The sequence below is a fragment of the Podarcis melisellensis genome (assembly GCF_964234715.1).
Source record: "Podarcis melisellensis genome assembly, chromosome: 5".
In the NCBI taxonomy this organism is placed as follows: domain Eukaryota; kingdom Metazoa; phylum Chordata; class Lepidosauria; order Squamata; family Lacertidae; genus Podarcis; species Podarcis melisellensis.
The window spans coordinates 68,088,660-68,110,409 of record NC_138537.1 but is presented as its reverse complement, the minus strand read 5'-3'; the positions used below and the strand labels follow the sequence as shown (position 1 = coordinate 68,110,409).

At 42.5% G+C, this 21,750-nt stretch overlaps 1 protein-coding gene across 1 annotated transcript in view; it reads right to left on the bottom strand.

Annotated features, from left to right (window-relative positions):
* MICU1 (mitochondrial calcium uptake 1) overlaps positions 1 to 21,750 on the bottom strand; it is a 134,254-nt gene that overhangs the window by 91,822 nt on the left and 20,682 nt on the right. Inside the window, exon 3 of the mRNA XM_081913160.1 lies at positions 4,726 to 4,912. Coding sequence (XP_081769286.1) covers positions 4,726 to 4,912 — 187 coding nt within the window. The remainder of the gene's footprint in view (positions 1 to 4,725; positions 4,913 to 21,750) is intronic.

Genomic DNA, 21,750 nt, shown 5'->3' with positions numbered 1-21,750 from the left:
TATGTGAAAGGGGTACATCCCCCATGCAGACACATGATTACTTTGCCACATTAGGCCTTTAATCAACCAAATGGCCTTTTTTCAAAATGCTCTCACTTTCAAATGTCCATCTCCACCAGGATTTGCTTTAAGAACTCTGGTTAGGGGCAGAGTGAAAGTGCTTGACTATTTCACAGAAAGTGGGGAGGAGGGGAGTGACTATGCAAACAGGTCATCAGAAAACTACCTTCAATCAATACTCTACAGTATATTTTAAAGAAATTCAATTCAAGGCACATAGCAGCAGAACAAAACCACCTGAAAGTTCAGCTTACATCAGCTTCCCATCTTTTGCATTCTTAATAAACTGCAGCTTAAGGTCAGACAAATCAACTGAAAAAGGAAGCAAGTGCTAACAACTCTTCCAGCTGTTTATCTTAATTTAGCATGGATCTAAGCCTGGCTAAATTTTGAAAAATAGGACAGGGAAAAGCTGACACAGCAATTTCATGACCAATTGCAGTATCTGAAGTCCTCTGTAGCCTAGTTGTGCTTTCTCACTGCTGTTAAAATCCAAATCATTCCACGTTACGGATTGGACACACCTTATGCAACAATTTGATTCAAAACTTTGAAGGAACATGAGTAAGAATCTGCCTGCTGTTGTCACTTACTGCAGTCGTACCCTACCTCTCCTTCAAATAACTCAGGACACTGTACATGGGACATTCTCTATTTTTTGCTCACAACACCCAGTGAGGTAGAGTTAGGCAGAGAGGTCTTGGCCGGTGCAAGGTCATCCTGTGAACATCATGGCAGAGCAGGAACTTCATCCCAGATCCTTGCAGTCTAAGTGTGACACACTATTGTCTACAATGGCTTCTTGTATACCTGAAGGAGTGTCTCCACCTCCATCATTCAGCCTGGACACTGAGATCCAGCACCAAGGGCCTTCTGGCAGTTTCCTCACTGCAAGAAGTGAAGCTATAGGGAACCAGGCAGAGGGCCTTCTTGGTAGTGGCACCTACCCTATGGAACGCCCTCCCATCAGATGTCAAGGAGATTATATAACCTTTAGAAGACACCTGAAGGCAGCCCTGTATAGAGATGCTTTCTATTTTTTTATTGGTTTAATGTTTTATTAATTTTTATATACAGTGGTACCTCGGGTTACATACGCTTCAGGTTACAGACTCCGCTAACCCAGAAATATTACCTTGGGTTAAGAACTTTGCTTCAGGATGAGAACAGAAATCGTGCTCCGGCGGCGCAGTGGCAGCAGGAGGCCCCATTAGCTAAAGTTAAGAACAGTTTCAGGTTAAGAATGGACCTCCAGAACGAATTAAGTTCTTAACCCGAGGTACCACTGTATGTTGGAAGCTGGCAGTCAGAAGGGTGGGGTACAAGCAATAAATTATAATAATCAGCGCGCTTCTCCCCAGCGCCAGCCTCCAAACCAGGTCGGGGAACAGTGGGAAGGTGCACTGCGCCTCCCCGCTGTCCCCCGAGCTTGTGGGCTGCAGGCTGCTGCCCGCAAGCCTTGCGAGCCTGCGGATAGCTTCCTTCGGCGAAAGCCTGCATTTGCTCCACAGGACGCACACACATTTCCCCTTCATTTTTGGAGGGGGGAAAGTGCGTCCTATAGGGCGAAAAAGACGGTACCTAAATGAGAAGGAAAGCAATGAGTATGCAACATACATTTTACTGGAAAAGCAGCCATAGATGTTGCTGAACTAAAACTCCCGTCAGTTCCAGCAAGCATGGCCAGGGATGATGAAAGTCATAGTTCACCAATATCTAGAGAACCAACGGTTGCCCACATCTGCCTTAGTGCAACTATGTGCCCTAGAATCCACTGGAGTTCCATAGCAGACCATGCAGAAAAGGTTTCTGAAAGGCTGAGGAGCTTGAAGAGAAAAATGGCTGCTAACCTAAAACCCACACAGCCTGTCCCATTTAAAAATGTTTCATTTGGCTCACAGAATCTTTAGGAAGACAATGTGCAAAGCCAAGAGTGGGGTGCCAGCAATCTGAAGTTCCATGCTGCACTGTAATGGCAGAGATAAGTTGACATTTATTTTCATTTGGCAGCTTCCTGCAGTGCTCTAATGGGTAACGGGGTTAAAGAAAGATGCTCTAACATCTCACCTTTTGGCAGTGCTCTGAGAGCACAACTGTTACTTCAAAATAAAGGGACCGTGGGCTACTCCGCTGGACCACAGAGGGCAACAGAAGGGGCACAATGCACAGCCACCATCTGTTGTGCTATTTTAACACTTGAAAAATAAACCTGAAACAAGATCAAACTCATAAGGGATATTTCAGTCTTCATAAAGGGACAGAAACTTGGCTTTGGGTATTTGTTCCTTCTGCATCTGCAGCTCTTTCAGACAGTCCAAAAAGGTTAACATACAATCAGTTGCTTAATCAACAGAAACCACCAGAGGCACGAGCAGACCTTGTTAAAATATATTCATGCTACAATTTTAATATCAAAACAAGAGTAATAGTTCATCACAGGATCACAGTGAAGAAAGGGTAACTTAAAAAGTAAGCACGATCAAGAGAAAAACATGACAGACTATAGACTCCTTGACTTCCAACATCAATGGAACAGTTAGATCAGCACCATTTGAACCACCCAGACCAGAAGTATTCCTCATTTTCAGACTCAGGGCTTACTTTTAATCCTAACTTCCAACAGCAGAACCATTTTATTTATTTGACTGTATATATTGCTCTTTCTCTGACTGTCTGCTGATACTAGTAAAATGAATATTATGCTATGTACTGCTCCCATTTGGTATATATAATGGATCAAGACAGGTGATTGCATTTTTGAACTCTCCTTTTGTTATGGCTACGGATTATTTGGGGGTGTTCCCTATAAGACTGCCATGATGAACTCCTCCACTTCAAAATTTACTACAGCATCATCAGCTACAAGTTTATTAGTTCATTTTACCATAATAATGATTTTAGTAATATGTTGTAGACAGCTCCATGGTCATTCAGGGCAGTCCAACTAAAGAAAAACTTTATCCCTCCCTACTACAGTTTTATTGACAATATCCTGGGAATTGTGGAGAGGGAGAAAGAGAGAATGATTAATACTATGGCCCAAAATGCCCAGTCAGTTTTGGGGGTTCTTCCAATGGTTTGAATTGCCACAGCCTACATATGTTTAACATATCAAATCAATTTATACCAAATATTTTTCTTGAGATTTCCTTTCTTCATGCAGAATTTTTAACCAAAATGCAATCATACCAACAAAACAGGTATCAACAATTCACCTCCAAAATTTATTAAGAGAGAAGACTCCCCCAGCTAATTCTAGCTGCTCAGATTTACTGGCTAGGAAGGTTGCTCTTCTGGCAAATAAAAACAGAGAAACATGGATGTAGCAAAAGTGTTTTTTATTTTTAAGTATTTGTAAAAACCCAGCCATTTCTGATCACCGTATGTCAGCAAAATGGAAATCAAAAGTCCAGTAACTGTCAAAACAGAATAAAATAAAGGATTCCTCAAAGACAAATTCCCTTAACTAAAAAAGAGAAGTCTCATCATATTATCACCCATAGGGCAGTAATACTTGGAGGAGCTAATAAGTTTTCCCAGACATTACAGAAAAGTCCTACTGCTATATAGAACTATTCCCCCCCCAAAAGAATTACTACCCCTCACACCATTCATATTTCTTTTTACTGGTCATTAACCCTCAGTCACATCTGCACCTTTCCCTTCTCCTGGTGTTCCGAAGACTCAAGCGAAGTGGTTCACAACAAGTTGTCAGTCCCTGAGTTATTCGTACATGAACAAGTCGCAAGGATTTATCTGACAAAGGAACTATTATATTCTCACTTCCTTCACTACCGAGTCGCACTCCAACATGCCTCGCGTGTCAGCTTTGATTTACTCGGCCATTTTTAATTGCCTTCTTTAATGGTATCAAGGCAGAAATGGTTTCCAAGCCCTAAAGCTTAAAACAGATTTCATCTCCCCGCAACCCTCCTTTTTAGGTATATCACAATCATAAAACAGTTTGCTGTCGATTGCTCCACATATAAATTCATTAGCCTACCAAGAATGCCAGGACACCCGAGAAGCTCTTCTGCATAGATAAAAGCACACATCCAAAGCACACATTCTCCCCTAGGATGCAATGAAAGAGCAAAGAGCCTTTGGATGTGTATCTCAAACAGCAACACACCACACAGAACATAACTGCAGTTTATTTGCAATGGGGCAGAAGTACGTTCCTTTCAAAGACAAACACATCCATTAGTTCTTGGCCAATGGAACACCAGCTCGCACCCGAGCTCTGGTTCAGATAAAATGCTAAACTAATTAGAATTACACCCAAACAAGGTCCGAAAGAAGCTCTTTGAATCCCAGTCATAATTTTCTATTGATCCAGAATCGTATAAACCACCAACAAATTGGTAGTGAGACAAATGGGACATAAAGCTTTCTATTAATGACTGCCTTAAGAATGACCCAAGAAGAGACATGCAGAGCAGATGGAGACCCGTGTCATTCCATATGTGGTTGGTTTCTAACCTGCTATCTGTCCCAGCCAGTATGACTAGCGTGAAATGAGCTGTGGTCTACCAGATCTCCTATCCCTGCTTTACATTTCTACACACACCTCAGCAACTGAAGACCACAACAATTTCACACCTCTTGATGGTATAACTGACTGCAGTTTAATGCAAAATATTCCAGTGCAACAAGAATACATACCTTACGGTCCCGAAATCCAGACCGCTGCTTCTTCTTCTTTTCTTCGACCGGAGCATCTTCATCGCTTGACTCAACAGCTTTCCCATCATCACTTCCTTCATTCACTACTTCTTCTCTGTTCTTCATCTTCTCACCAGGCTCTGGCCTTATATCATGTTTCACAGATGATGGTGCTTCTGCATGGGCTCTGAGAGAAAACAAGAAGGAAGTGTGAAGCAAGAACATCTGATCTTTTAAAATGCCTGTCAGATTGTATTTTTGAAAAGCTACAAATTCAACAAGAACTTTGCAATTAGATCCTTCCTCAGAGAAGTGAAAACCTTGTTCTAGGTACCCAACAAGCACCTTCTGCATTTAAGGACTGTTAGCCCGACATGCAACCCTTAAAAGCTAAATAGAATTTCTTAGTGCAAGGTGGACCTAAAAGATAATAACCTGATCAGTGCCAGTACTAAAGGAGAAGATGTTGATTGCATTCAGACAATAGCCTGTGGCTTCAAAAACCATGATTTATAAAGCTATAGCTGAGTATCACGGCTATGCGCTCCTCAGACTTCCACTCTTCCTATGCCAGCTTTGTTCTAGATCTCCATGCCAAAGTAGGTACAGGGTGGGAGAACGGAGAAGCATGGCATTCAACTAAGGCTTTACAAATCATGGTTTATGAAGCAGTGGCTCAGCATCCAATGTAGTGACTAAATAAATATCACTGAAAAGTCACTTCTTAACAAGCAACCTAAGGGTTTTTCCCCAAAACAGCAGCACCCAATGCCAACATTTTACACCCAATATCCACTCACCATGTATACCTTAAATGGCACATACAAAACTTCCAAGGTCAGAAGCAATAAATAAATCTCACTATAAGTTTAAAACTCCCTGGCACGATGATTGAAAACACACAATTCTACTGACCCCAGTGAATGGAAACTATTATACTGGTGCATATTCCCAACAGCATCCAACAGTCTCACGGAATGTCTTCAAAAGTGGTGGAATAAGTTTCAGAGCAGTTCTTTCATTCAATTGAAACAATATTTTATAACTGCCTACACAATGGGCATTTTCCTGACTGTGACTTCCATGGGAATGATGGAATTAGGTTGCTAGATGTAATAAACTTTCTCTTGCCTCCTTTTCTTGGAGTTTCCAAATACCATATCCTTTGCTAGGGGAAAAGCAGATAGTGTATATTGTACAATAAATAGATGAATGCTGTATATTGTACAAGTCAAGATTTTTCAAAAATCATTTTTTAAAGGGAAATGCAGTGCAGTGTCTCTCTTTCGACTCCACCGAACCCAAGTAACTAAACTGTACTGAAATTACTTTTTTCTGGGGTTTTTTTTCCAGAATATTGACTGAGTCCACATTATTAAGTGAATTTCACACTTCCTCATCTGCTCTATTGTATGATGAAAGGGAGAGGGCACTAGTGCTTTCTCACCAGAAAAATATTGATCAGAAAATGCTTCTCACACACAAGCCCGAAAATTCTTTTAACTTCTCTGCCCCAAAATAAACAAGCAGTTAAAGCAATAAAGGAAGGATCATAAAAATTGGTTTTGCCTTCAGAACTGCAGCGTTCACAACAAACAACCTGCTCAGCCTCCGCTCTGTTGATTTATTTTTGATCCCCAACAAGTGATGAACTGGGCTGCATTCCTTTCCTTTATGAAGCCACAGAGCTTGTAGTGCAAAGGATTGATGATAATGGTAACTGAAGCTCCTTGGCCATAAGCTATGAGACGGGAACCCAAATGCATGGCACAGGGAGTCTCTGCTTTGCAAACGCAATTCCTGATACCATCAGGAGGTGGAAAATTAAGCACTCATTCGCAGCACAATCCTATGCATGTCTATGCTGAAGAGCATGCCTGTGAAACTCTAACTTTCTATATTTTGGGGGAGCAAGAAAGGACATTTATTACACTAAATAAACAGGGCACTTTGTAGAGTAAGATGAGCAAGAAAGGTCCCTGTCCAGAAGCGCTTTCAATCTAAATTTCAACAGAAAGTAGGACGGGGCAGAAAAGAGAAGAAAAAAAAATAAAGGAGCAAAAATTTGTGAATTCAAGTTTAGTTTTGGGGAGAGGGGGCTTAAAGCCTTAAAGCCAAACCTTCATGGGAAGAGCGAGTCTTTTGGTGCCACAGTGGTGTTCTTGAAGGAAGGAAGCTCTATAGACAACCAATAGCAAGGGAATACAGTCATACTTCGGGGTAAAGTAGCTTCGGGTTGAGTGTTTTTGGGTTGCGCTCCGCAGCGACCCAGAAGTAACGGAACGTGTTACTTCCGGGTTTCGTCGCTTGTGCATGCGTAGACGCTCAAAATGTTGTCACGCACATGTGCAGACATGGCGAATCGTGACCCACGCAGACGCGGGTTGCATTCGCTTCAGGATGCGAACAGGGCTCCGGAACAGATCCCGTTCACATCCAGAGGCACCACTGTATGGGCAGAGTCATTTAAGGGTGCAGAATACAGGGCTAGGTAAGAAACGGGCATAGGGATTTTAAATAGGAGAGACATTCCTCAATATACTGTGCTATTTTCACAAATATTTGCAAGTTGCTAGATTTTCAAGTCTGACCTAGAATCAACTCCAATTTTTAGGGTATAGATGTACACATAGCCACACACACACACACACACACACACACACACACACACACACAAAGCTTCCATTAAAATGCAACAGAGGGATCATGCACTCTCAGTCTGAGAAATCACAAGGAAGCCATGAAGAACAAGGCTGTCTCCCAGGAGTGATGGCCTCTCAAGTCCAGCTCTGCACACATATTTCCTCATTGCAAATATATGAATTTTAAACAGATTTAAGACCGGGGGGAAACTAGGACATCTGCTTCAGGAGAGGAAAAACCCATACACCCATTTCTCTTCATGCTAGCTGCTGATCAACCTCTGACACGTAGTGTATGTGACAGACTTGAAAGCACTAATAAATTAAAGCACTCTGTAGAACACTAGGGAAGTATTAAATCGTAGAGAAATGCTGCCAGCGTCCTTTAAACAAAGTCACCATTATGAATGCAAATTAACATACGCCTAGGTTATAATGATAAAACAGCAAAGCATCTACAATAATGTAAATCATAAAAATTTATGAAGCTTTTGCTGAGAAGTAGTGTTATTGGCTCATAAGGTGCTGGGCAAAGCAATATAGGAAAACCAGATTTACAGTGAAATCCTATTCATATCTCCTTGGAAGTACATTCCAACATGTTCTGAATGTGCAGCCTAAGTCTGCAATCCTATATCCAGTTTCCTGGGAGTAAGACCTACTGAACGGGACCTCAGTGCAAACATATGCAGCATGATGCAGTTAATCACCTACATGAATTTGCCCACACATCTGTTAGTACCAAAAAGAGAGAACCTCTATTTTAAGAAAATTAATTATTTAGGAATCTAGTGTGTCGGGGATGGGGAGGGAAGCTTATCTGAATGAGTCTGTTAAAAGAGTAATTCCACATATGTGGCTATCTCTACATTTTTAATACTCTTATAAAACCAACAAACTTGTAATTGAAAACATTGGGAACATTATGCAGTGAATAATCAATCTTCAATCTGCTTTACAATACATCTCACATTATTAACTACCTATAAAATATGACTTATGCAGCCATATTGTCGCTTCAGCAAACATGACCCAGAGCACTTGTTCTGGAATCCAACTTCACTACTGGGCATCCTTAATAATGACATGAAGACTTGCTATTGCACAGTTTTGATCAGGGTATTCCAGAGTTTGGCTTGTTATCACATCAGCAGAAACACAGAGAGACTCTATAATAGTACTTTCTACAGTCTCTATTTTTATCAGTCTTTTCCACTGGTGACAATAATAATGGAAGGTAAAGTACTGCAACCAGATCATAAAGCTTATGCATCAGAAATTATGGCAATTATTGTCCCTATATTGCAGTGGAAGGCTAAGAGATATTTGCTTATCTAAGGACAATTTCACTCAGGCTCAGGCAGAGGTGAGATGCAAATGGAGGCCTATCTGGTTCACAACCAACTCTCTTAACCACCTCTTCCTATCAGCCCCAAGGTAAGTTCATTAATAGGTATCCCCATAAAACGGGACAAGAACAATGAGCATTCAATCACCAGCCAGGCCTCTGTACTCTTTTTTAATGAGGCTTTAATTTAATTTAGTTTTCAAAAAGATCTACAGAAAATGGTGAAGTGATCATGGAGGCTCCTAGGAACCGTGCCAGGAGTTTTAAATAGGAATACGGCGCAGCTTCCGACTGATAGAGGATGTAAATTCTTCCTTGCACCAAAGTGATAAAAGCCCATTAGTGCATTAAAACATGAAAACTCTGTGTCTGAGAGGAAAGTGCTCATTCTTCAAATCCAAACAGAGCTGCACTTGCCAGGACAGTTTCAAAAAGCCGCACTAGGGGCCCAATTGCCTTGCAAATAGGCAAAACACAAGGGAAACTCACTACATGTCACTTGGGCTCATAAAAAGGACAAGTTGCTATTCAATTGTGTTTTGTCTTCTGCAGAATGCTGTACTCAGGCTGGCATGGAGGAAAAAATTCTAATATGTATTCTTGGGAGATATTCTACACGTCAAATCCACAACTGGGCAATATCTGTTTTAGCACTAAAGTGTCACAGTATTGTGAAAATCTACAATTTGCTCTGAGAAATGAGAGCTGGCTGTGTAGCTCCTCTGGAGAACATTTACCACCACCAGGGAATGCTTTAAAATACAAATAGTATATAGTGTGCACCATGATTTCCTCTCCAGGTTTACTTTGTAGGCCAACTTTTCCCGCCCAGCGATATGTGTTTTTAGTTTAGCTCCTAGTCCAATAGCCCAAAATGAGAAAATGAGTATTTTGAATTGAAAAAGAGGACAACCCACTACCACAATCTGTTTTCCTATCCTTTACTGCCTTTGAAAACACTTGGATCAGCCATCAGCAAGCCCTCTGCTTACTGAATTCTCTGATGATGTACAAATCTAGGCATGAAGGCTATACTCTGCCTCCAGGAACCTCTGGATATCAGTTTGATGGGAAAGAACAGTTGCTGGGCTATTGTGCTTTTGAGGTTCCCAGAGGCATCTGGCTGGTCACTGCAGGAAACAGGACCTGGACTACACAAACCTTTGTTCTAATCTAGCAGATCTCTGATGTTCTTGTACAACAGAAACCCTGCAAGATGCCATATATGCAAGGGCATATCAGAATTTCTATGCACATACAATCTCGCCTAGTTCATTTGGGACACTGTGGGGCTCCTATTTGATCTTTCTCTTGCCCCACAATAACTAAAAGGGAAGCTCAAACCATTACTACAATCATTTTGGGGATCTAATTTGGTCCAGATCCACTCACTGCTTCATACTCTGCCTGAGGTTCTACTCTTCTACTTCTCTCAGTATGTTGCTTTGTGAGGATTTGGCCCTGAAAAGCAAGAATCAGTAAGAAACAGGAATAAACTGATCTCCCTACTGATGCTTCCAAGAGACCACAGAGTTTCCCTGAACACAGAAGTCTACAGTATTAAATAAGACCCTTGAATTCTGAAACTCTCTTCCCAACAGCACTTACCAAATAGAGACCACAGGCACTCCTTAGCATTCATCTTTCCACCACCAGTCCCTTGTCCAGGCCCACTCACTGGTGTCAAGAGATTTGGAGGACATCCCTGAGTAGCCCCCACCTGCTCCTCACTAGGATTGCCCATTCACTTGAGGTGGGAACTGGAATATATTTCTAATCTACTCCTAGTAGAGACAACTATGTAGGGGATGGGGATGAAGTAACTGAATTCCTGCCCGTGTGCATAGAAGATGACTGAAACATGATTTATATGAAATGGGGATGGCAAGGCCACATTGCCAAGTATGCTGGATTTTCAGAGATATATGCTCAGAATATGGCATTTCCCAAAAGATTTATATCTGTATCATGTTACTGGGAATGGAAATTCCCTTACACTGTACCATATAAAACTGTCAAATGTGCAGTAGCCCTTCTGCTCATTAGGCATTTTTAAACTGTTTCCTGCTGACGAAGACATGCTAATACAGAGCTAGCTGATGATGAGTCTAAAGTACATATACCAGGAAGTTAAAAGCTTAGCTAGTTAATTTGAGCAATAAAACCATCCTTTACTCACTTTGAACCACAATATTATCCCCAGAAAACAATCATTATGCTGTTACCTCTGCTCTGCTGTCCACAGTTTGCAAACCTACATTTTCAAAGCTCATCAGCTACCATTGGCATTGACTTTTTATGAGGTACACGTTTGGACTATGAGCACTAACATAGCATTACAGAATTATATAGAACGGATTTCATTAGCAATTGTGGAATTAGAATTGCAAACTGGTGTGCCACCTAATAACTTTAAAACCTGTACTTTGAGGATGAAGATGAGAACCACCTATTCACCATTAATATGTTGTTTTTAGTTTGTGGATTTAAGTTCTTGTACAGCAACTAAATACTTAAAATGATGAGTTTCAGTCCCTAATTTCTTCTGTGAGGTACCAAAAACTTGCTGTGCGAATTTTTCCTTCCAAGGGGTGTCACAGCGTACCTTCCTATGAGATCTGGAGGTGATACAGAATTCTATTATAAGGACTCTTTTCCATGCACAAAGCAAACAAGTGGAAATTGGGGCAGTATTCTTGCTCCATCAGCACAAGGACTTATGCTTGTACAAAAAAACTCCCCCCTCCTCCCCTCTGCACCCCCTAAACATGTTCTAGGGTTCCAACAACCCCCCAGAGCAGTTTTAGGAAGAGCTCAGGCCCGCACAGCGAGAGGAGGAAAAGAAAAGTTCTGTTGTGCAAGTGGAAAGCCTTGTGGTGACAGAACAGGTTAGTTGGTTAAGTCCTGTCCTTCTAAGCAACTTTAACCTACGTTGCCCAGAATCAAAACTTATCATACAGGATTAAAACCTGAAAACCTGTTTTACCCACCTGCCTGTATAACTGGGTTGGTACACATACAATGGCAAACCAAGGTTTACTCTTACCTGAGTAAGCCTTTGGCTTATATGCTCTGTTGTTCCCTAAATGCTGCACCTATCTTGCTCAAACCAAAAGGTGACACTACATCTGGCAAAATCTGGTTTGCTTTTGTCCACCCAAAACAGAATAGGAAACCACATTCAAATCATGGTTTCGAAGTCTGGCTCGGAAGGCAAGCGCAAGCCATTGTTTGCTCACTAAGATGTAGCACAAACAAACAAAAATAAAAGAATAAGAGCACAGGAGGAATGGGACCACATCAGCCCAAGGTCCACACAAGTAACACCAAATTCACAGTGAACCAGTTATATATATGTGACAGCTCTGACCAGTGAATCAATCTGCAGGATTTCAAAGTAAAGGAGTTAAAACTTAGGACAGTAAACAAGAAGAGGAAGTGTGTCCCTTGCCTATAGGAACACACTTCCTAAAGTAAGGCAGAAGCAGCAGAACCCCAGTTGACTTTCAAGTACTATAGCAGGATTTTCTGTTTCTTCCCAATCTAGATTCATCTCCTACTTGCAAATGTACAACAGTGCCACACAGCTCATTAGTCACCACCTGGATGCACAAAAACAACCTTGCTTTTAACACGGCATGTTAAATTATGCAATTATGCCACTGCCTTAAATGCCTGTGCAGTTGCACTGAAGAGCCTTGCTCACACACCTACACAATAATTAGCGATGTCAGAGCAAGACCGTAAACAAATTTGCCCAAGTCTGTTTGACTGAAAGTCACAGGCAGCCTAGGGATTTCCTCCTTGCCTCTCTCAAAGTACATTCGGATTTTCAAGGGGAGAGCCTAGGTCACAAGAGTACCCAACAGTGTGTTGGGAAAGACACACACATTTTTCTGTAATGGGTCACATTCCCCTAAGGGTAATCTGTTGGGAGCCCCATGTTTCTTTCTATCGCTTCCTTCTCTTCCTCCTTCCCTCCTTCTCTCTTCCTTCTCACCCAGTACAAGGAGAGGTGGATCAGTCTGAACTGATCCCTGTTGAAATTAGGCAGAGGGCTGCATAAGTGCCTAGGGCCATATTTTGCCCAACTCTACAATAGTGGGATTAATGCAATGCAACAGTGTGATTACTAAAATGAAGGCGTGGGGAACTTTTTCCAGCCCGAGGTCTGCACTCTCTTGCGGGCAACTTTCCAGGAGCTGTGTGTCAGGGATGGGCAGGGCCAGGATGAGCAAAACAACTGCTGGAACTCCTACCTTTGTATGTTTAGCTACATTCCAGTCATACTAAAGCCGGAGGCCACACACACCAGGAACACCCTCTTCTTGTTATTCTAAAGCAGCAATGCGGCAGCAAGCAAAGGCTATAGCAGCCAAGACTGCTGCTTGTGGCTGGAAAGCCAAACAGGAAGTTTGTGACTGTTGCCATGGGAACAAAGGGGCAGTCCATTCTGTACTGAGCACCGGATGTTAGCTCAGTGGGTTTGTCATATGACCTGTACAGGATGTACATGGGTGGAGGTGGAGTTTTTTCTAACTGCTGATGAGTGCAGACATGTTTTCTCTGTACTGAAGTAAAAGACAGGAATAAAAGATGTAAATAGATTTCTGTCTGCTTCTTTCCCCTCCCTGGGGACACCAAAGGGGAGAGAGGAGCAGTTGGTGTGTTTTCCTCACAGCCTGAGGAAAATCGCCGGAACGGACCTTGCATATGTTTTATCCTGCCGGGAGTCGCCGGAGGGACGTCTAAGGAATTCAGCCGGTGCCTGAACAGATAGGCACATACCTCTGAGACGGGCTAGAATTCCAACAGTGGTAGCAGACGCCGGTTGCTGTTTTCATCGACCTCTGCATCAAGAAGTGGCCTCCATGGAAGCCTGAGGTGAGAAGGCTGATTCTCTGCAGCCAGAAGCTGACCAGAGGAATCTGAAAGCCAAGCTACGGAGCCCAGGTATGAGTTTTTCGGGCTTAGAAGAGTGAATGCAGATTGATTCATTCTCTGCTTCGAGGGAGGAACGTTTGGGAACACAGCTCCGGTCAAAAGAGAAACCGCATTCCAAACATTCCTGTGGTTTTTCCTGTCCAAGGAAAAGGAATGCTGTTGCTTAGCAACGAAGGCCATGCCTCAGAGAGGAGAAGTGAAAGTTAAAATGGAATGTTTTGTCTTCAGAGTCTGAAGAGCTCTTGGATATTTCCAACGCAGCCAGCGTTGAGAGCTGCCAGGTGGCACAGAGTGTAAACAAGCCAGCTATTGGATTTTAGAGGCTTGTGTTTGAGAGTCAGTGCAAGGACTCAAAATGGATGCCAAGAAGGGGGGAGGCCTGCCTACTCCAGACCTCCTGACCAGTGACAATTATGCATCCTGGTCTATTAAGATGAAGGCCCTGCTGCAGAATCAGAGACTGTTTGGGGTGATTGAGAACCCCATTCCAGCAGCACCAACGCGTGCTTGGGAGTCACAGGATGTGAAGGCCAGAACTGCTATAATTCTGTGCATGTCAGACTCCGAGTTGATCCACATACAAGATTTAGACCACGCGAAAGATGTTTGGGACACGCTGAGAAGGACACATCAGAGAGATGCAGGTTCTTCAGCGTTGCTGTATTTTGAGAAGCTGACCAACCTGAGGCTTGCGCCTGATGGAGATGTTCAAGCGCACCTGACGGAAATGAAATTTCTGCGTCAACAGATGGTGGAACGCAATTTCCGTCTGGATGAGGAAGTGTTTTGCTTCATGGTGATCAACAGCCTGAATCGGACTTACAAAACAGTTGCCAGTCAGCTGGGGTCCCTCCCAGCGAATGAACTGACTTCGGAGAGGGTCTTTGCCGTCGTGCTGAATGAACATGACAGACTTTCCGCCCTGGAAGTCAAGGACAAGGGGAGCAAAGAACGGAGTTCTAACGCCCCCACTGCTGTTGCTACTGGAGGAGACGCTGTAGCTTTAAACGTTGTCCGATGCTACAATTGTGACCAGACTGGGCATCTTCAGCGGTACTGCAAGAAGCCACGTAAGAACAGAGGAGCTAAGGCGAGCTCCGCAAAGTCTGAGGCGTCAGACAAAGGTCACACCAAGCCAAAGGCAAAGACTGCAAAGGCCTTGATGTCGCTAAAAGCCACACCAGAGGTGGGAAACTTCTTTGTCCTAGACACTGGAGCCACAGTTCACATGACAGGACACAGAGGACTATTTTCTACGTTTGAGAAGCAAAGCTTCGCTGTGCAACTAGCCAACGGTCAAAAGCTGGAAACGACCGGAATTGGGACTGTGTATCTTAAAAGTCTGAACTTGACTATAGACAATGTTTATTTGGTTCCAGAGTTGAAGTATAATCTGCTCAGCGTTTCGCAGATCGCCAAGAAGGGACTAAAACTGTCCTATGATGATCAGAACTGCGAGATCTACAAAGATGGAGAGCTGTATCTTTCTGCCAAAGAGAAAGATGGACTGTATTTGCTGACTTTTGATCAAAGTGATTACATGAATTGTAATTCTTGTGATTCTAACATGATCTCTTTTACAGGTGTAGCCAAGAAGAACACCAAGCAGGTCACCTCGAGGGTTGACAAGGCATTTCAGCGGGTGTATGCTGATGTGATTGGTCCTCTAGCGCCTTCTAGAGGCAATGCAAAGTATTACCTAATATGTGTTGATTCTTTTACAGGTTTTGTCTGGATTTATCTTTTGGAGAGACCGAAAGAAGCCTTAGAAAGGTTTAAAGAGTTTTGTGACAAGGTTAAAAATATGCATGATGCTGACATAGATTGTCTTTGCACAGATGAGAAGCCAATTTTTCTTTTACAGGAGTTCCAGAGGTTCCTGAAGAAGAAAGGGATTAGACACAAAATTGCTAGTTCTGAAGAAGCTTGGAACAAATGTGTTTGTGTTAGGGTGAACAAAGAATTGCAAAAGGGAATGCATGCGCAATTGCTAAGTTCACATCTGCCACATGAGTACTGGGCTGAGTCACTAATGTCATTCTGTTACACGTGGTTGAGAAAGTTTTCAAAAGAGTTGGGATGTTCTCCTTTTGAGAAACTGTTCCACAGAAAACCTTCTGTTGCCCATTTCAAGGTTTTTGGGTCTCATGTGAGGACAGAAGCTCCAGGTGGAGTAAAGAATGCCAGAGGCATTTTTGTGGGTTATGAAAAGGGTCTCTACAGAGTAATTTTGTCTGAATCTGGTCAGGTGATTCTCACAAAATTTCTAGAGAGTGCTCCTGAACAGGAGAGAGTGATTGTTCACACATTTCCCACGGGTGATGATGATTCTGATGATGATGATGATGAGTTTGATCTTATTGAGTTCAGTAGTACTGATGATGACAGCGATAGCTCAGACAGCTCAGTTGTCACAGTCATTGAGAGGAAATCTCAGATAATGACTAGACCCTCAGAAGAGGAGGATAAACCACTGATTAAGCTTAGTACTGGTTCTCCAGAAAGTTCAGAGGCTGAACCAGAAAGTAAAGGAGAGCAGCACCTCTTACGTAGGTCTGAGAGAGCAACGAAGGGTGTACCACCCAAGAGGTATTCACAAGAGTTTGCTAACTTATGTGTTGCTGTTGTAAACGACCAAGGTCAAATTGAAGCTGTGTCTGAGTCAGAGACAAAGGCACAACAGAGAGTTGCTAACCAAGGTAATGCAGAAGCACTCATTCCTTGGAAGTCACACAACCAGAGAGGTACATTGGTAAAACCAGTGGAGGGTAGTTCCAAGGGTGGAACTGAAACAACAGGGGAATGTTATAAGTATAACAACTGTTTGTTTTCTTCTCTGGATGACGCTTTGCTCGCAGCACGCATTGATACTTTGGGGGGAGTATGTTATTCTAAAGCAGCAATGCGGCAGCAAGCAAAGGCTATAGCAGCCAAGACTGCTGCTTGTGGCTGGAAAGCCAAACAGGAAGTTTGTGACTGTTGCCATGGGAACAAAGGGGCAGTCCATTCTGTACTGAGCACCGGATGTTAGCTCAGTGGGTTTGTCATATGACCTGTACAGGATGTACATGGGTGGAGGTGGAGTTTTTTCTAACTGCTGATGAGTGCAGACATGTTTTCTCTGTACTGAAGTAAAAGACAGGAATAAAAGATGTAAATAGATTTCTGTCTGCTTCTTTCCCCTCCCTGGGGACACCAAAGGGGAGAGAGGAGCAGTTGGTGTGTTTTCCTCACAGCCTGAGGAAAATCGCCGGAACGGACCTCGCGTATGTTTTATCCTGCCGGGAGTCGCCGGAGGGAGGTCTAAGGAATTCAGCCGGTGCCTGAACAGATAGGCACATACCTCTGAGACGGGCTAGAATTCCAACACTTCTATCCAGGAAAGTAAGACACATGTCAGGCAGGCAAAAGCACGTGAGGAGGGTGCAGAGGAAAAATATATATATAAAGGACTAAACAGGAAGGCTTGGAAAACTGCATTTCACCTATGGAGCAGTGGTTCCTCATCAGTCCACTTTCTGTATATAAAAAAGAGTAAGTCGTAGCTAAGATGGAGATTCTGAAACACAGACCAATATCTAATAATAATAAAAAGATCTGAGCTTGTGGGGTGAAGGAGAAAGAATAGCAGAGTTCATCGCCTGGTCATGAGAGGGACAAAAGATCAGTAGTAGAGCAATTATGTGCAGGCAGAATATTTCAGGTTCAGTCCACGGCATTGCCAATGAAAAGGATCCCTGGTAGCAAGGCAGGGTAAGACTTCCGCTGATACCTTATAAAACTTCTACCAGTTGGAATATATAGTACTGCATCCACGAGGAAGGGCCAAATTTCAGTAACAGAGCACCTGCTTTTGATACAGCCTTCTGGGTCAATCCCCAGCAACTCCAGGTATGACTGGGCCAGGAAATCTGGGAGAGCTGCTGCCAGACAACACTCAATTTGGACCACTAGACAGACCCAGGGTCTCAAGTAATCATGCAACAACTTCACAGAATGCCATGCAAAATTTATATAAAAATTTGCCAAGCATTTCAACTTGCACACAAAACTGCCACCCTGTAAGAACTCTATAAAAGTGAAAATTTGGGAGAGCAAATTTTCACGAATACTGGAGAAATGAAGTATGTAAACCACCCAAGTATAACAACATATTTGCTTTGACAAAGACAGAAAGAGGAACATCCTGCAATGAATGGTAAGCAAAGCATTATCTAATATCATGTTATTCAAATCAGCAGCTTCTCCCAGCAATAGTAAATGGTAGAGAATTGTAGGAACTGCTTGCTCAGCCCTCGCACTCACTCAAATTGTGACATATACCAACACAGAAGTACTGGTTTTAAACATCTACACTATGCAAATCATAAGACTTTAAAATATGATGGTGACGGAAGCTTTCCCTGCCTCCCAAACAGGAAAAAAAATGCAAGAAATATTGTGGGGAGGAAAACCCATATGCCATAAATCTGGCATAAACTGATGGGCTGTTGTAGCAGAAATAGAGATGGAAAATGCCTCAGTTAAAGAGGAAGGACAGTGGTATTTTCTAGGAGGAGGAGGAATGGAGGTGGAGAAGAGTCAGATTTTCCAAACAGAGAGAATATTTACTAAACCTTCTGCTCTACTATGAAAATCATTCAGACTAAGACCCAGTCAGATGTAACAGTCACCATCTCTTAGCCAGAACCAGGAGAGGATGTTGTGAGAGTTCCTTTCTTTCCTCCAACAGATGGATTTTCTTCTTCTTTTACTCCCCTCAACATAGGAATTTTCTTCCTGTCTCCCTTTTGACACTAAATCATAGTATATATGTATTGGTGTTAATTCTTCTCATAGGTAACTTGAAACTACAGTTTGAAGGAGGTTTTCACATTTTGGTTAGTGCAGGTGTCCCCTTAAAACCAAAAACAAAAAGGGGGGGGGGAGAAACCATGCATTAGAAGGGAAGAGGGGGAGAATCTCATAATATCCTGTTCCCCTAGCTACACAGTTCAAAGAGCAGGTACATTGCACCCACACCAAACCAATGTTATTGATAACTTTTCACTACAAGTTTATCACTGTCCTCGCTGTATGTTATCCTCACACATAGCCAGGCAAGGAAAGTGTCTGCAAAAGCCGTGCAGTTACTCATGATATAGTTATAGGTTAATTCCTGGATTATTCTGGACAAATACAATTAACCTCACAAGGCCAGACACACAAGCCACAGGACAACACAATTAAATGCAGGCAGAAGTAGATGGCCAATTGTTTTGGAAAAACAGATGCTACTGATGCCCGCTAGTGGACCAGATGTAAATCATGCTATGCTTGCGCATGTGTTGCAAGCAGACGTTATAATTTTAAGAACTGTACAGATAAGAGCAATATAGGGATCCTTACTTCGAAAAAGCCTATAAATTCAACTCCCCAGATGCGTAATAAAAATCTAATAAAGCCACCAAAGAAACAAATTAACCAGTTTCCTGGAGGCTGCATGCAGATGTTCGGAGGCAACGCAGCTGAGATAGATGCCAGCCATCTGCAGAATGCACAACAATTGGACGCCAATGCTAAAATGAGTTGCAAATACTCAAGATTTACTGAAATCAATGCATCGTAGGGGTGTGCAACTGTTTGATTGTAGCTCTCGCATATTTGTTATGCTTTGATCAATCTGGAGTTTTTGTTTACGAGCCTTTCAATCACTCTGCTTCCAGCTTCCCTTGGCAACTGGCAGCAGCATACTGTTTACTTTTAATAGGCAGAAGACGTATTTGCCACACAGGCTTCAAAGGGACACAGTGCCAGCCAATTCATAGTGGAATGTCTTTAGCAAGCCAAGATCATAAGCATATTTCCCGACAGGTCAGAGTGCAACAAGCTTGACTTTATCCTCACAATTCACAACAGCAAAAGCAGCAGGCTGAGTTGAGGCAAGAGGAAAACTCCTCTGGGTTGGAAGATACAGGTAAGGAAGGAGATCAAAAAGGAAAATTGGGATTAATTGATTTCATGAGCAAATCTCCAGGTTTGATCCAAAGAGATGCATTATGTAGCATTAAGCCTTCTGGAGTGGTACATTTAGGACCACTGAGTTTCTTAGCATGATTGTGGCTCCCTAAACAGGATTTACCAACAGCCACCAGTTTAGAAGTTGTTTCCCATGTTATCCACCAGAGGGTGCCCGTGCTGCTCTAGAAAAACCAACAGACAGAATTAAAAACGATGTTTAAGTTCCTGAGTTTGGAGTTCAAAGAAAATTCATTTGCCACTAATACATGGGGCATGGACATTTTCATCTTAGAATTACTTGCAACAGTTTCCTTGCTTCAGGTGAAGAAACTGGCGTGGCACAATTACTACACCTCAAAGCATACTTCATTCTAATAATAAAACACCAATTATGCTACTGATTTCCGAATGAGTCATTAAAGCATGCACAGCCATAAATATTCAAATGCGCCTAATAAAATCCCTCTGCCTGACAAGCAATTCCTATCTGTTGAGTCAGATGCAATTGTGGCACACGGTGAGATGACTTTTTATTTTCCTTTGCCAATGTATGAGTTAGTCTCTTGCCCTCAGCTATTCAACAGAAATAAGGGAAGCTAAGTTACTAACACAGCTTTAGGACTTTAGACTTTGGGATGTCCTCCAATCCTCTTTGAACTCAGGAAGAACCTATACACCAACACTTGAACCACCTATACAGATTCTTTAGTCTTGTCAGTTTTCTATTTAATTTGGGGGAAGAGAAAGAATATTTACTCAAAGTTTATACTTGTAGCAACTCTGAGGAAGCTCCACATTACTAGCTCAGGGCAAGTAAATTGGACAGGATTCTGCAGGCACAGAACAATATTACTAAACTAGAGACAACCATCAACTGTATCTGGAAAATAACCATACGAGGGACCAGCTCACACACAGCAGCTTTTGAAGGGAAGATAAGTGCCTATGACCCAGGCTTGCAAATAGCCACTGGCCTGGGTCACTTGTGATGAGCAGGACTCACTTCCAGGGTGCTCTCAGGTCATCTACACACCCCAAGTGTACACATGGCTGGGAAAGTCAGAAATGTTTGTGGGCTATTGAGAATGGCTTTAAAAGGCTGCTAATAAAGTGTATGGTGGACATATTCTGAGCAGTCACGATCAACTACAACATCCAACTATATGTCCACCAAATGCCTCCCTATGTTTTTAGGACCATGCTGTTCACTAAGAAGAACACAACTGTCAGGCAGATGCCTACCGGGCATGCAACATATGCATTCATATTCAAAACAAGGCTTGGAGGAGTGAATGTGTTACAGAAAATCTAGCCCACAGAGAACAAGCTTTCCTTAGTCACTGCTTGAAAATCTCAAGAAGCCCTAGCACTTAATGAAGCCTTCTTCCAGCCCTGTAGTATTGGAGATGGGGAGAAGCTAGGGAATTGAAGAAAAACTGCAGCCGTAGACATGGAACTGAGGCAAGGATAAATGCCTTCTAGCAATGAACAAGCTAAATGCAAGATTAGTATGCCTGTCAATGTTCAAGAGCCTTAATTTCCATTTATAGAAAAAATTGCCCTCCACTGTAAAGTTTAATTGCTCTCACCTCAGCCTCATATAGCTTGTAAAAGTAGATCTCTCAATATCCATGTTCCTAGGTTACTTCTATTGCCATTATGAAACCTTAAGGGGGGGGGGGGGAGTCCGCTGTGAAACTGCATCATGTAACCTCTACAGATGTATTTCCATTCATGAAAGACAACTCCCATTTCAGCCAACCAGAATGTTAGAAATGTTTTCCCTAGATGGGTTAAGAACTGCAAGTGGCATTTTGTCAGCAACTTCTGTTGCCCATCAACAGACTCTGTATTTGCAGCTGGTAATGACTAGGCACCTTTACCACTGAAACGACAATTGTCTAGGCAGAAAGCTGTCTGGGAAGAACTTCTAAAAGCATCACATCTTAACTTTAGCCTTGCCAAGCTCCTGTCCCACAGCTTCCCCTCCTAGAAAACCTTGTTAAGCTACAACTGGGAAAGCATCATTGTTCAAACTGGTGCAGAAAAGACTTTTGACTCAAGCACTGCATAGAAAACCATGCCCAATCT